The sequence below is a fragment of the Oreochromis niloticus genome, linkage group LG15, assembly GCF_001858045.2.
Source record: "Oreochromis niloticus isolate F11D_XX linkage group LG15, O_niloticus_UMD_NMBU, whole genome shotgun sequence".
NCBI lineage: Eukaryota > Metazoa > Chordata > Actinopteri > Cichliformes > Cichlidae > Oreochromis > Oreochromis niloticus.
The window spans coordinates 28,967,364-28,981,951 of NC_031980.2; the positions used below are offsets into that span (position 1 = coordinate 28,967,364).

General features: G+C 38.5%; 1 protein-coding gene across 7 annotated transcripts in view; it reads left to right on the plus strand.

Moving 5' to 3' along the window:
• Positions 1-14,588, plus strand: part of ankrd6b (ankyrin repeat domain 6b) — a 59,242-nt gene that overhangs the window by 38,887 nt on the left and 5,767 nt on the right. For all 7 annotated transcript variants that reach the window (XM_005475142.3, XM_005475140.3, XM_003456036.4 and 4 more), the window contains 8 exons: positions 576-674; positions 4,366-4,464; positions 7,184-7,261; positions 7,713-7,817; positions 8,026-8,139; positions 9,292-9,462; positions 11,389-11,541; positions 13,880-13,993. In XM_005475142.3, the coding sequence (XP_005475199.1) occupies positions 576-674; positions 4,366-4,464; positions 7,184-7,261; positions 7,713-7,817; positions 8,026-8,139; positions 9,292-9,462; positions 11,389-11,541; positions 13,880-13,993 (933 nt within the window). The remainder of the gene's footprint in view (positions 1-575; positions 675-4,365; positions 4,465-7,183; positions 7,262-7,712; positions 7,818-8,025; positions 8,140-9,291; positions 9,463-11,388; positions 11,542-13,879; positions 13,994-14,588) is intronic.

Consider the following 14,588-nt stretch of genomic DNA (forward strand, 5'->3'; position numbering starts at 1 on the left):
TTTTAATTTGTATGCAAATCTTGTACTGTCAGGGTTCCTGGGTCGTTGACCCAGAGTTTTCAATTTGGATTTGTTAGGTACAGAGAAGGCAAGAATTGTCACAACAGCAAGGCCAGAGTTGATTCATTTATTGCATGGTAATGCCCTTTATGACTCATAGATGCCTTAAGTTAATCTTAATGTGTTAATGTGTTACATTATTATATATAATAGGATTATTTTTAGTGTCTGTGCTGTGTGCCCTGCACACTGCACTCTGTGTTATATTATTATTAATAATATATTATTTGTAATATTGTTATACATTTCCAAACCTTCATTTTTTGAGCTTCAAAAATAAATGAGCTTTTTTTTCTTATTTTAAAAAAAAGTTCAGTCACTTGAATATTGTCAGCAACATTCAAGTGATGGACAGCATCGATAACATGGTCCCCCACACAGAGTCCCAGGCTATGTGTGTTATCTGCTTTGAGCGTGAAGGTAGTAAATCTCCCACACTGTTTGGGGAGATTTACTACTTTGACCTGAGGAATGTGAATGCTGTAAAATTATTTACCAGTGATTATTTCTTGCAGGCAGGTGATACTTGCCTACATGTGGCGGCCCGCTACAATCATCTGGCTGTGATTCGTATCTTGCTGGGAGCATATTGCTCTGTGTCAGAGAAGAATTTGGTGAGTTATGGACTGACTGAAGCATTTTTCTGGTAAAAGCTACTTGATGAAAACTTAATTCGAACTCTTTTTTCCTGTAATAAAAAAAAAATCATGTTTGAATTATAGAATCTTTTTTTAGTACTCTTTCTATCCACTATAATTAAGTGCTTGTTTTTCTGATAGTTGGAGTTCTCTCTGTAATATCATAGGGTCTTTACCATATAATAAAAAGTGCCTTGACTTCACAGTTGGTGCTGTATAGGGCTGCCACGATTAGTCGACTAGTCACGATTACGTCGACTATCAAAATCGTCGACGACTAATTTAATAGTCGACACGTCGTTTGAAGCTTTGTAAGATCGCAAAAGACGCAGGAATTAGTAGGATTTAAGAGTGTAATAACGGACTGAAACAGAAGATGGCAGCACTGCATGCACAGGGATGCCAGCTGCCGTTAAACCCCGAAGAAGAAACTGTCCCAGAATTCATAGCGCGACCCATCGCGGCCCTCCTCAGTTTCCAACAATGGCGGCAGCTAGTTAGTTTTAATTTTACTCTTATTATTCTTTCTGGGTCACAAAATAAACGTTTAACATATTTTCAGGCGGGAATGTAGCTGTGTAAACTTCAAATATCTGCTCAGTTTATCAAAACACCACATATTTTCAAAAGCGCTCCGACGTTTTTGGAGATGTCTGTTACCCACTAGCTCGATAGCTAGCTGGGGTTGAAGGCTCACTAGAGCCGGTGAGAACACCGGACTCCCAGCAAATCGTTTTCAAACCCACCGCCGTCTTTCGCTACTCAGGTTAAACATGATATATTAGTCACTTAGATAACTTAAAAATGTTATTGTTTGGCTTTTTTCAGTATTTTATTTGTTCCTGAGTAAATCGGTTTGGCTGAGATGAAAGTTATAGTTTTTATACAGCTGAATAAACGTCAAGCAGACGAGTGATTATCAGAAGTGTGAGATGCTCGAGAATATACTCCGGTGTCCTGTTATATTTTAGATAGCAAGGAGCAGACGGCTGCGTTTATTAAACTCCTCCGAAACAATCTGCAAATTTCAATTCAATAAACTATCATCTTGTCTTTAATTTTAGTTAGCACATACCTTAAACACTTAAAGCTGTAAGATAATGATAGTTATATAAGAGCAGATGCATGCTGGTGCAATAAGCTGTATGTTTTACGTTCAATGGATGCTTGATCTGATTAGTCGACTAATCGCAAAAATAATCGGTGACTAGTCGACTATCAAAATAATCGTTTGTGGCAGCCCTAGTGCTGTATAAATGCACTCAACAGAAAGAACAAGTTTATTCCTGTATTTGACATAAAGTGTATTAATATTTTTTATTCTAAGCCCCACTTATTGGGGCTTTGGTTCCTAAGTGGTGATGATTACTTTTAATACAGTTTCTTATTAACCTAGTGAAGTTTTTCATGACAAACTTAAATCATTTATGAATGCGCTACAAGTGACTATGTAGGCTGGCGTCAGAGGGCCTCAGACTCTGGTGATGTGGAAACCTCGGACACAGGTTCTGGGTGCGCGAGGCCAACAAGTACTGATTCTTTGGGGTTGAATTCTGCTGATGCAGGACTCGCAGATTCAGGCTCAAATTCAGGTCCTGGTGGGGGCTGCCTGGCACCCTTGGGTTCTAGTGCAGGCTCAGATAATGGGTGTCCTCCAGGCTCTAGCACCACATGCTGTGTTCCCTGTGCAACCCCAGCATCAGGAACACGGGCAAGAGGTCACAGCACTGCCGTCTGGTCCTGCTTCGCCCGAGCCAAAGGTCTGTGCGCCACTGGCTCGTCCTGAACCCTAACTTGAACCCTCCGGTGCAGAGCATGATTTGCAATGTGAACCAAGCTCTTGCAGTTTTTGTATAAGGACCAAATGACTCATAACATCAAGCTAGACACCCCATACTCCCAAAGCACCTCCCATAAAATACTCAGAGGGACATGATCAAATGCTTTTTCCAAGTCTGCAAAACACATGTCGTCTGGTTGAGCAAACTCCCACATACCCTGAAATATCCTCAAGAGGCTAGGTCCAGTGTTCTGCAGCCGGGACGAAAACCTCATTGTTCCTCAGGTATCCGAGGTTCGACTAACAGATGGACTCTCCTTTCCACCACCCTGGCATAGATTTTCTCCAGGGAGTGTGTTTATGGAGGGTTGGAGCACACCCTACAGTCCACCTTCTTGAAGATGGAAAACACTACTAGAGGTACGGCCCTAAATCCCCACATGAGTGTCTGACAGTGGGACAACAGAGTGTAGGGTACTCTTAACTGTCGTTTGGCGCATAAGTGCAGACGACAGTTAGGAACAGTTCCCTGACACAAAGCCACAGGGAACAGTCCCTCTCTACCACCGGAAAAAAAAAAAAACCCCTAACCAACATACAGGCAGCAAGCCAAGGGGATCCCGGGATGCCCACCCTAGCCTGCTGCCTCTCACCAAGGGCAACACCGGACTGGTTCCAGAGCCCAAGCTGTGCATTGAGTTAAGCCCAACTATATTTAGCCAGTACCTCTCAAACTTACGCACTGGTTTAGGCTCCTTCCCCACATTCCACGTCCCCAGCGCTAGCATCGGTACCTGGGGATTGGTCCACCAGGGTCTCTGCCCTTGGCTGACACTTGGCACACAGTGCCTTCTGCGAGTGCTGGGTCTACAGGAGGGTCATTCCATGTCCCTTCTTTGGGCTGCTCTTGGCCAGGCCCCATAGGCCAAAGTCCGGTCACCAGGTGCTTGCCCTAGGGTACCCTTCCCAGGCCAGGCTCCATGGCGGGGTCCCAGTAACCCTATCCTAAGAAGGGGTTTAGCTGTTCCCTTGATCTTGTACTCACAGGGTCTTCTGAATCGCCCTTTGTCTGGTTCTTCACCCTGGACCAATTTTCCATGGGAGACCCTACCAGTAGGCAACAAAGCCCACCGACAATATAACCCCTCCTCCATGATAAGGCAGTGATTCATGGAGAGGGAGACACACAGGTTTTTCCACATGATTACATATATCATATTAGTTGAAGTTGTAAAAATATATAATGAAATTATAACTAGTAGATTAAATGAACCATATAAGGTGGGGATTTGCATATTAAGGATGAGATTATATATATATGTAAACACATCATATAAAGTAAGATTAACATAGCAGGAGTGAGGATATTATGTCCACTGAGTCATATTAAGATTAAAATTAATAAATGAAGAAGTTAACTGAAATAACCTTTTTTATTCAGGTATATAGCTCATAATTAATAATCAGTATGCTTTTTATGTTCTGTTGTAAATAAAATACTGTTTTATGATTTGTAAATCATAGCATTTTGTTGCTATTTACATTTTACACAGGATCCCAACTTTTTTGGAATTGGATTAGTAATTGCATTGTTTAATAGACCACAATAATAAAGAACCGGCATCTGTTTGATATCTTCAAGTTAAGGTTAAACTTATATTAACATTACCTAACACACCTTTTTTTATGTCAAACATTACCGTGCATTTATTTGAGAAGAATTGTTCTTTGATGATTTAGCCTATTTATCCCTTCCAAAGAGCACCTCAAAGAGACACAATTTAAATCCAGGAAGCACTCCTTTCTCCTTTGTTTTTAATATTGATGTTTTTAAAAACTATTTGTTTCATATATGTACGCATGTCTGTGTGTGATGGATTTCCTCAGGCTGGAGACACTCCGCTACATGTGGCAGCTATACTGAATCATAAGAAGGCGATACGCCTGCTGCTGGAGGCTGGAGCAGACAGTCGCATCAGCAACAATGTGAGTGTCTCTGTAGACTCAGGAGAAGCATGTCTTTAATTTTAGCACATTGAAAAACCATAGTAGTTATAAGTGGCACTTCCTGTTGTCTAAAATGTTCACAAGTTTTATAGAAATTTATAAAAAATGTCTTGACTTGAGGTTGGCCTATGATTTTCTATGAGTTCCTGCTTTAGTCCTCAAGGAATGACTCAGTTTTTCTTATTAGTGTATTTCTCCAACTATATCCAGCCACTAAAATGTCCTTGTTGGATCACATTTTAGCCAGATCCTCATTATTGTCTTATTTGTTGCAATAGTCAAAAAAGATATATATCCTCACTTGAAATCACGTCCAGGTATGAGTCCCCAAACATCGCTCTTGTTTTTGAGATGGTTAGGGATCCCAGAACGGTTGTAGTTTTGTACATGACCAAAAAATATGAAAATGATTGGCAATTGCTTGCCTACACACTGCTGGAATATATCTAATTTTTTGTTTTTTGTGTGAGGTATGATAAAATCTAAATTAATTAAGACTTTTCCATTTCATTGTAACATATAGTGAATTAATACCATGTTGATTCTGCACACTTCTATAGGGTTTAGAGTCCAGGAGTATGTTTGAATGAAGCACAAAAACAAAAAACCTTTCTAGTAATTTCACAGGAAATCATTCTCTGGTGAAATTCCCTTTTGAATTTCTGTTTAATAAAAAAATGCCTGAAATATGTATTTGAACAGACCCCCATTCTCTGTTTCAGTTTCTCTTTTAAGATGATTAAATGTTTTAAAATATTTCTCTCTAAGAATATGTTTATATAGCGGTGGAAATAATTATTTGATCTCCTGCTAAATTTTTTAGTTTGCTGACAAAAAATGAACAGTCTCTAATTTTTATGGTAGTTTCAGTTTATTGGAGAGAGAAAGAGTATCAATCAAAAGTCCGGAAAAAACACATACTCATTTCATTCAATGATATGCAAATGTATAAAAGATATAAATAGATTTGCATGTCATTGAGTGAAATAAGTATTTGATTCCCAAAACCCCTGTGACCCTTGAGAAACCCATGTTTGCAAGAACAGCACAAAGAGGTTTGTCACTGTGGTTTGTCACATTTCAGGCATTTGCTCAGACACAAAACACTAGTCACGGTTTTTAAACACAGAATGCAGTCCTAAAATGCGCTGATATTTTTGTATTTTTTTGTTTTGTTTGGGTTTTTTTTTTTCTTATGTCCAAGGGCAAATAATTCCCAGGGCACTTTTACAAGAACCTTTTTTAATTTAATTTTCAGCAAACAAATTGTGATGACTTTTTTGAAATTATCAATGAAAAAATTCATCATATTGAACAGACTCTTAATGGGAAATCTCCAGGAATAGATGGGTTAATCTTTGACTTTATGAAAATGTTTGGAACAATATGAAAGACGTTTTGCATGAAGCTTTATTAGAATGTTAGAAACTGGTTTATTTACCTTTGTTTCCAAAATGTGATATAGAATTCACTACTGCACTTGACATCTGGAGACCCATATCTCTACTATTCAATGTTACCATGAGTATATGCAAATCAACTTAAAACTGTATTGAAATAATTAGTTGATGAATATCTGTCAGTTTTTACCCCTCAGGTTTTAACTGGAGAATGAAGCAGCGTAGAAGCTTCAAATTGACACTATATGTGCATCTACTAAAAATGTCGCACAAGTTAGAATCTCAGAGGACTCAACCTCAAGGTCAGAGGTCAGGTTTTCTGAAAATCTTGTGACTGCCATAAGTTGACAACAAGCCATTGTAGATTTTGAAATTGATACCATAGGTATGCCTAACAGGAGGCTGAGGGTTAGCACTGGCGAGTGCCAGTAGTTTTTTTAAAGGGAGACATATTGATAATGATTTCAGATCAATATTAAATATGATAAATTCTAACAGGAATTAACATATTTGACTACCTCGTTTCTCCTTCCACTCACTTGTCAAAATAACTGAAAAAGGACTTGTCTTAAGAAATTGTAGTGGGTTGACTTGGGGTAAGGTCTCACAATGCATCCACTTCCTCCATCAGCTTGCTGGCAGTCCCTGCTTCTTGCTTTTAACTCAGAGCTGTGCTATTCACCATTTCTTTGTAGAAGCAGCAGGTAGCACCTTGAAAAGCATTTGAGCAATTGACCATCAGTAGTTGGAAATTCTCTAATCGCATTACAAATCAATATACCTTTTCTGGAGCTGTCATTTCATATAATGAAATGTTAAATGGACTGATTCTTATATAGCGCTTTTCTACTCTCCTGGAGCACTCAAAGCGCTCTATACAACGTACCTCATTCACCCATACATACAAGCACTTTTTCTATGCAGAAGTGCGTACTAACATTCACACACAATTATACTCCAATGGATCATCAGAGAGCAACTTACGGTTGACCTGCTTTACCGCCTGAGCTGCAGCCACCCCGAAATGTGTACTAACAGGTTGCTAAGTTCACAGTGATAGAAAATAAATTAATAATTTGCTAACAGGGGTTGAGTTTATTAAAACAAAAACAAGAAAATAATGTATTCATTCATTTTCACCTTTCACATAAAAACACACACAAAAAGTAAAAATATCATAGTTTTTACCACAAGCCAGGGAAAACATCTGGTCTGCATGGAATGAAGAGGAAACTGTGACCAGCTTAAGGTGGATTCATGTTTTGTCTGTCTTGACTTGTATCTCTGCGTGTCTGCAGGCAGGTCTAACAGCTTTGGACCAGGCCAGAGAACACAACAACCCAGAAGTAGCTCTTCTCCTGACCAAAGCACCCCAGGTAAACTCTCACTGTGACCAGTAAAGGCAGACATAATTTATAACTATAATAAATATTTTGATTGTTTTCCATGTATATGAAAAGTAGGATGTGTGATTTTTCTTTCTCATGGGCTTTTCTAGGTTTTATTTGTCATGTTTAGTAACTATAGCTCATATTTCACTGCCCAACATTTTAATCTCTTATTTTTAGTTCATCAATTTAAGAAAAAAACAATAAATGTAAAAAAAAAAAAAAGTAAATAAATAAAATACAAGAAAAAAGAATCAGATCACTTAAACTATATTTAACATACTAACTGCTAAAATTGAATTTTTTTTTGAAAAGCCAGTAAAACTGTACTGTGCCCATTATACTGTATGACTTGAATCATCAATACTTATCAATACAATATATACAATATATAATTCACAAATCATACTTGATGAATTGTGTGTCTTCTTGTGTTAAGGTGCAAAGTTTTGTGCGTGGCAGGAAAGCAAGGAAGAGGAGAGATGAGCTTAAGGCAGAAGGTCGGGCTCAGTCAGTGCCTAGAAATGCGATGCTACCCTGTAAGGTAAATATACTTAAGTGTCAGTGTAGCTGAAACCTAATGAATGTAGACTTTATCACAAAAATAGGAAAATGTGAGCTCACCCCCAGGTGGTCATGACAGATGGCTGCCTGTCGCTGAGCCTGGTTCTGCCGGAGGTTTCTTTAAAATCTTTCATACTGTTAAAATGTTTCTGGAAACTGCTTAGATAAACCTTCCTCTCGTTCTACAGGGTAGTGCATCTGCTGCAGGCGACAGCCAGAGCAGTGACCAGGCTGCCTGCAAACACACTAAGGTAACTGAGTCTAACGCCAGGAGAGGAAAGAACAGGAAGCGGAAAAAAAAGGTAAGACCATGCATATAAATATGGAATAAACCATGGAATAAAAACCTTTAAAAAAAAAAAAAAAGGAACCAGTAATGAGGGCTAACCTCAGAAGAAACTGTCCCAGGTTTGTCCTGGACTTTGTCCAGCTGGTCACAGGAAGAGTCACCTTTTTAGATCCATTTAAAAACCATTTAAAACCACTGAAAAATTGTCCTCTGGAGAAGAGCAGAGAATGTTGAAACAGTTTAATGAGTTTCTAGAACCAAGAACAGAACAGCACAGCAAAACCAAACAAACCTGGGGTGTACAGCCGTGGTGTTGCACAAGCAGCAGACAAAGACAGACAATAACAAAGACAAGGTGTAACAGAAAGATATAGAGAAAAGGGATATTTTGGCATCTTTCAGACACATTTATGGTTAAAGGTAATTACGGTTGCAACTTATTTATGGCCAGCAGGATACTTTTGTAGCCAAAATTCATTACTTGTTACTAATGAATTAATAAGTTACGACCACATAGTGTTGGTTAACTATTGCAGTTTTATGGTCACTGTAGAGCAATAGGTCATAAGACTTGATGCATAGTGTTAGCATGAACCATTAATCTTTGAAAGCAATTAATCTAACTATAATCTAACTATGTCCATTCAACATATATAATATAGAGTTTATAACATAAAATATAGATACAACTTAAGTCAGTGACACACAGTGACACAGATGATATTCCACCCTGTTGCCTAAACACGCAAACAAAAACATCTTACTCCATTATTTCACAGTTTAACAAAATAAATTAGATCACATCAAAAAATACCTGCCTGTCTGCACTCTATATGGATGTCTTCATCTTTCTACACTCCTTCCTAGCCAATGGATTGTAAAATATTATTACCTATGTAGTTATTTAAATATCTACTACTACCATAAGATGGCAGTAATGAAAAGGATGGATGCAAACATGCCAGGAGCTTTGTGCCAGTGCTTTCAGAGATTAAAGGAGAGAATATGCTTTACTTTGGTACTTTTTAATTTATGTCAGTTTTTACATGCTTGTCCCGAAGAAGCGCCACTGATATAACTAAAAAATGTAGATAAGGCACAATGTACACATTTAACAGTATAAAAACCAAAAGCTTAACATACTAATTCCCTACAAATGTTGCAGCCGTCTTTGTCTGACCCTCTGCACTGCAGAGAGACCAGGCACTGTGGAACCATTCATAAGAAGAAAGGTAAACTGCGTGGAACCGCCCCTTATGTTTCCATCCCTCCACACAACTTCAAAGCCTATCAGCTATACACGCTGTACCGAGCAAAAGATGGCAAGATCATGCAGGTAAGCGAATAAACTATCATTACTATGTTTTCGCCAACACTGAGGGTGCCAATTTGGCACAAGTAAAGTGCTGTTAAATAACAACCAGGCTAGGTAGATACTGAGAAAAGCAAATAATTATTCTTCAGACAGTAAATGTCAGTATCTTGTATCTAGCTTGGTTACTGGTAATTACTAAAGTAGTTCTAACGATAGTATTTAAGTCTAGAATCCAGGGACATCACAAGATGCTGTGTTTCGCCCCTTGAAATTCTTTACAAAGCATTTACTACAGCCACATTCAGATTTTGCTTGTTTGTAGGTCTCTCTTACTTCATTTGTATCTTCAGCAACTGAAAAGCATGTACTGTTAGGTTAGGTTAGGATCTTGTGACCGAGTTGGCCATTGCAGAATATCAATTTTTTGCTTCAAGAAGCTATTGGGTTGCTTTTGTATGCTTTGGATAGTTGTTCATTCACACTGTGAAGTCTGTGTGATCATTTACACCACATGGCTTAATCTGAGCGGAGAGTATAGTTTTGTAGATTTTACAATTCATCAGCAGCCAGTTTGTTCTTGACTGTAACTAGTGGTTTGCACCTTGTTGTAAATCCTCTGTATTTGCATTCATGAAGGTGTCTCTGATTGTAGACTTTGGCAATTGCCAACCTCCTTGAGTGTGTTCTTGACTTGGCTAGTCAAGTTTCTATTAATCAAGAAAAAAAGTGATTGTCCATTTTTGTGTTTCATTGTAATTATTGTTATTTAACCCTGTCATGCATGAATTGTGACAACCTCAATCAGAATTTTTTTTCTTAAGTATTTTTATTCATCTTTTCATACCTACAGATAAGTAAAAATACTTAAGAATAGATAGAAGAATCCTGATTGAGGTGGACATAACTCATGGATGAACGGGTTAGTAGTGTGTATTAAATCTTGTAATAAAATAATTAAGAGACACTGATACCATAGTGACCAGAGCGAATAATGAAAATCTAAAGAAAATGTCCATTTGTTTGTCGTAGCAATGCTTCTTGGCAATAAACCCTCTCTGTTGCTCAGCCCACAAATGCATTTTCCTTACAAATGTGACGTCATTTAAGGGGAAATGAACATGCTTTCCCATAGTATGATTTGTTGCTAAGAAGCATTGTTACTGCAGCAAAATACACAAATCAACAAAACTCGTATTTCCCTTTTTTCTGCTGAAATTTCCTCCATTTCCTCTTCTAACATTCAGAAAGCACAGGTTATTATCACACTGTTCATAAACTTCTGGATTTTGTCCATTTCCTGTGGCATGCCTATGGTGGAGGTCTGAAGAAAATTGTGAATTCTGCTTTTGATTCATGCAATGAGTTTCAGTCTACTTAATGTTTCTGACTTTTAAAGAAAGAAAGGGACCAAGTTTCAACAAACCACTGGAACCATGAATGCAGATCCAGCTTGGTCTTAATGGTCTCCCTCTCTCAAGTTTCCTCAAAGTGAATGTTGCTGTTACTAATATTTTGGACTCTGGTTCTGTTGTTAGAAGACTACACTTCTGTTAAACTTTCCTCTGGTGTCTTTTTCTATTTACAATAACCCTGGGTCTGTCCTGAGTGTGCACAGTTGATGGTCGCTGTGTAAAACGTCTGAATGTGGTAATGTGCTACATTCTACAGGTAACCCTCCACCTCTGCCCTTCAACCTACCTGTAGACTGTAGAATGTAATGATGGGCTAAAACATAATGGCCCTTCGTGTTTAATGTGACCATTGAGGCATATCAGCCAAAAGCACCAAGAATTCACTATTTATCTGTTTTAAAGGTAAAGCGTTAATTACATCACATGTGAGTGCTCAGAATGTTTTCATTTATTGCTAATGAACATCCTTGTTTCTGTCATTTTTCCACTACAATACCTTAATGATTCAAATATGGATTGCTGGTTTGTGTTACAGGCTCCTCTGAATGGCTGCCGCTGTGAACCTCTCATAGATAAACTGGAAAACCAGCTGGAAGCTACCAAGGAGGAAATGAAGACTGAGATCCACATCATTCAAGACCAACTGAACAGCAAGATGGGCCAGCTCGACCGCAAGAACAAACACCAGGTAGCATATACAGTTGCTCATTGCAACTGATCCACAGAAGAAAGTAAGCACTCACATAACATTAACTGCAGTTGGTGCTATTCACAAGGTTAACAGCATTTCAGAGACCTCCTTACCTCTCAACTTTGCCACCCTATTTTTTCCCTTCCGTCTTGAGTGGTCTTTCTGTGTGGAGTTTGTGTGGGTTCTCTCTTTTTCTCACAAGTGAGGTTAATTGATTATTCTAAATTGCCCATAGGTGTAAATGTGAGTGCGAATGGTTGCCTGTCTCTGTGTCATACTGGTGACCTGTCCAGGGTGTACGCTGCCTCTCACAGCAACCTTAAGAGACCATTGTCTCTTGACTGAGACCATTTCTAATAAGGCCTTATGAGGTGTAGATAGATCAAGTGAACGACCAGATTCATTTCTTAAGGACTAAGGCTTTTTAGATACTGTTCATCTACCGTCTAGTGTTTTTTTTAGGCCTGCCTTTTGGTTTCATCTTTTGGTTTCACTTTTCCAAGTTTTCTTACATTTTCAAGGACGCACTGCACACCAAGTCATGACATGCCAGGTTTTCTGCTAATGAGTCTTTGGGAATCCCCTTGTTGACAGATTGTTGAAATGGAAGCAAGTTACAGTGCATCCGAAAAAAGTATTTACAGCGCATCACTTGTTCCATATATTAAAATGTTACAGCCTAATTCCAAAATGGATTAAGTTCATTTTCACTTTCACCTCATTCTAGATACAATATCCCATAATGACAAAGTGAAAAAAAGTTGTTTGAAATTCTTGAAAATGTATAAAAATCGAAAATATACCACGTACATAAGTATATAAACATTCACGGACTTTGCTACTCAAAATTTGAGCTCAGGTGCATCCTGTTTCTACCAGTCAGCTGTCAGATGTTTCTACAACTTGGAGTCCCGCTGTTGTAAATTGGCTAGACTATTGTAATTCATTGTTATAAATATTATCAGGCTGCCTTACTGCTTGAAAAGCCTTCAGCTGATTCAGAATGCCGCATAGAGAGAGAAATGTTTTCCTTCTCTCTTCCCCACGGTTGCAGATGGCCCCGCCCCTCCCTGAGCCTGGTTCTGCCAGAGGTTTCTTCCTGTTAAAAGGGAGTTTTTCTTTCCCACTGTCGCCAAAGTACTTGCTCATAGGGGGTCACTTGATTGTTGGGGGTTCTCTGTCTGTTTGTTTTTTTATTGCAGGGTTTACCTTACAACGTAAAGCACGCTGAGGGAACTGTTCTTGTGAGTTTGTCGTTATAAGGTATTATGTCTAGAATTTTGATGTGAAAAATTAATGTAATTCATTTTTGAATATGACAAAATGTGGAACAAGTGAAGCGCTGTGAATACTTTCCGGCTGCACCTTAGTTACTCCTATTAGTGTGAGTAATTATCTTTATGCGTTATCTGTGTGTGTTGTCTGCAGAAGTAGCAAAAGTACAGAATTTACTTATCTAAGTAGAAGTAGAGAGGTTGAAAACTACTCCAGTAAGTTTGAAGTACTGAAGCAACTTTTTTACTCAAGCAAAAGTAAAAAAGTGCAGGCTCTGGAATGTACTCCAATTAAAAAAGTAAAAAGTTGCTCCTTGAAGGACAATTCTACCAACTATTTTTGTACAAAGGTAACTGAACCTTGTGCTATATTCATATAATAATAAAATAATATTAGTACATGAGAACAAAAATGTAGAATTGGTTTTAGTAACAAGGAAGGAAATGATTTCTCTTTTGGCACATAAACATGGTGTGGTAAGAAGTATAGGAACGTTGAAAAGAAAGCTGCATCTGGTCAGACTGAAAAACACACAAACATGGAAGAGTGGATTTGGTACAAAACAAAATATGGAGAGATTACACCGTCGTGCAATAAAGAGGATGTATGTTCGATCACAAAACAGCCGATCAATTTGTTTCACCAAGTTTGTTTCTACACGAGTTATTTTGCAGAGGGTATGGCAGCATTGACAGTTTGTCTTAAAACAATAACTGTAATGTGTACATTTTGGCTTTTTTCTCAAAATAGTATTATGACTGTTTTCTTGAAATAAAATTACAGCTTTGTTCTCAAAACGATATTTTTTTCTTTATGTGGCCCTAATACACCTTTGTAAAACTGTGACACAACAGGGTTGTCTGTTTATTCTTGGCTTTTTAGTGAAGCCTAAACTTGAATGCATTTGTAGTATGAAGGTGAATAAAGCTCTGCCTTTAGCCTGTGTGACAGCAGAGTTTGAATGGAGAAATGCAGTAAAATGACAGGAAGCACAGTAAATAAATCCTTTATCTTTTTAATGGTGTAAGCCTTGTTTTCATGTTGGCGTCTCTGTGATTAGATCTGGGCTCTTGACAAGATGACAGTGGAGAGAGCGTCAGCAGAGAGAAGCAGCTGTTTGAAGAGGATCGAGCAACGGGCCCTGCAGGAACGACATGAAGCAGAGAAGAGACAGGTAACACCGTCAGGATACCTCTGACTGCTCTGTGCATGAAGGCATCACAGAATGATGTTAACCGAGGTCTGCATAACAATGGGCTTAAATAGACAAAGGGAAGTAGACCAAAAGATCCTCAAAAGCCAGACATCATGCTGCGATCCAAGGAAATTCAGGAAAAAATGACAAACAAAGTAATTGAGATCTCTCAGTCTGGAAAGGTTATAGCAACCCCTAACCCCTGTAGCCCCTCCATAGCCACGATCCATGAATGGCAAAAACATGGAAAATTGGTGAACCTTCCCAGGAGTGGCCAGCTGACCAAAATTCCCCCCAGGGTTTAGCAACAACTCATCCAACAGGTCTCAATAGACTCCAGAATAACATCTAAAGAACTACAGGCCTCACTTGCCTCAGTTAAGGTCAGTGTTCATGACTCCACCATAAGAAAGAGACTGGGCAAAAATGACCTGCTGAGGTAAATGGAACCATGAATTCTGCTGTATACCACAAAGCCCTGAAGGAGAATATCTGACCATCTAACCCTAACCCTATTCTACACCACTGTATAGAGGGCTTTATTGTAGTTAAGGACCCTACAATAATACAGAGA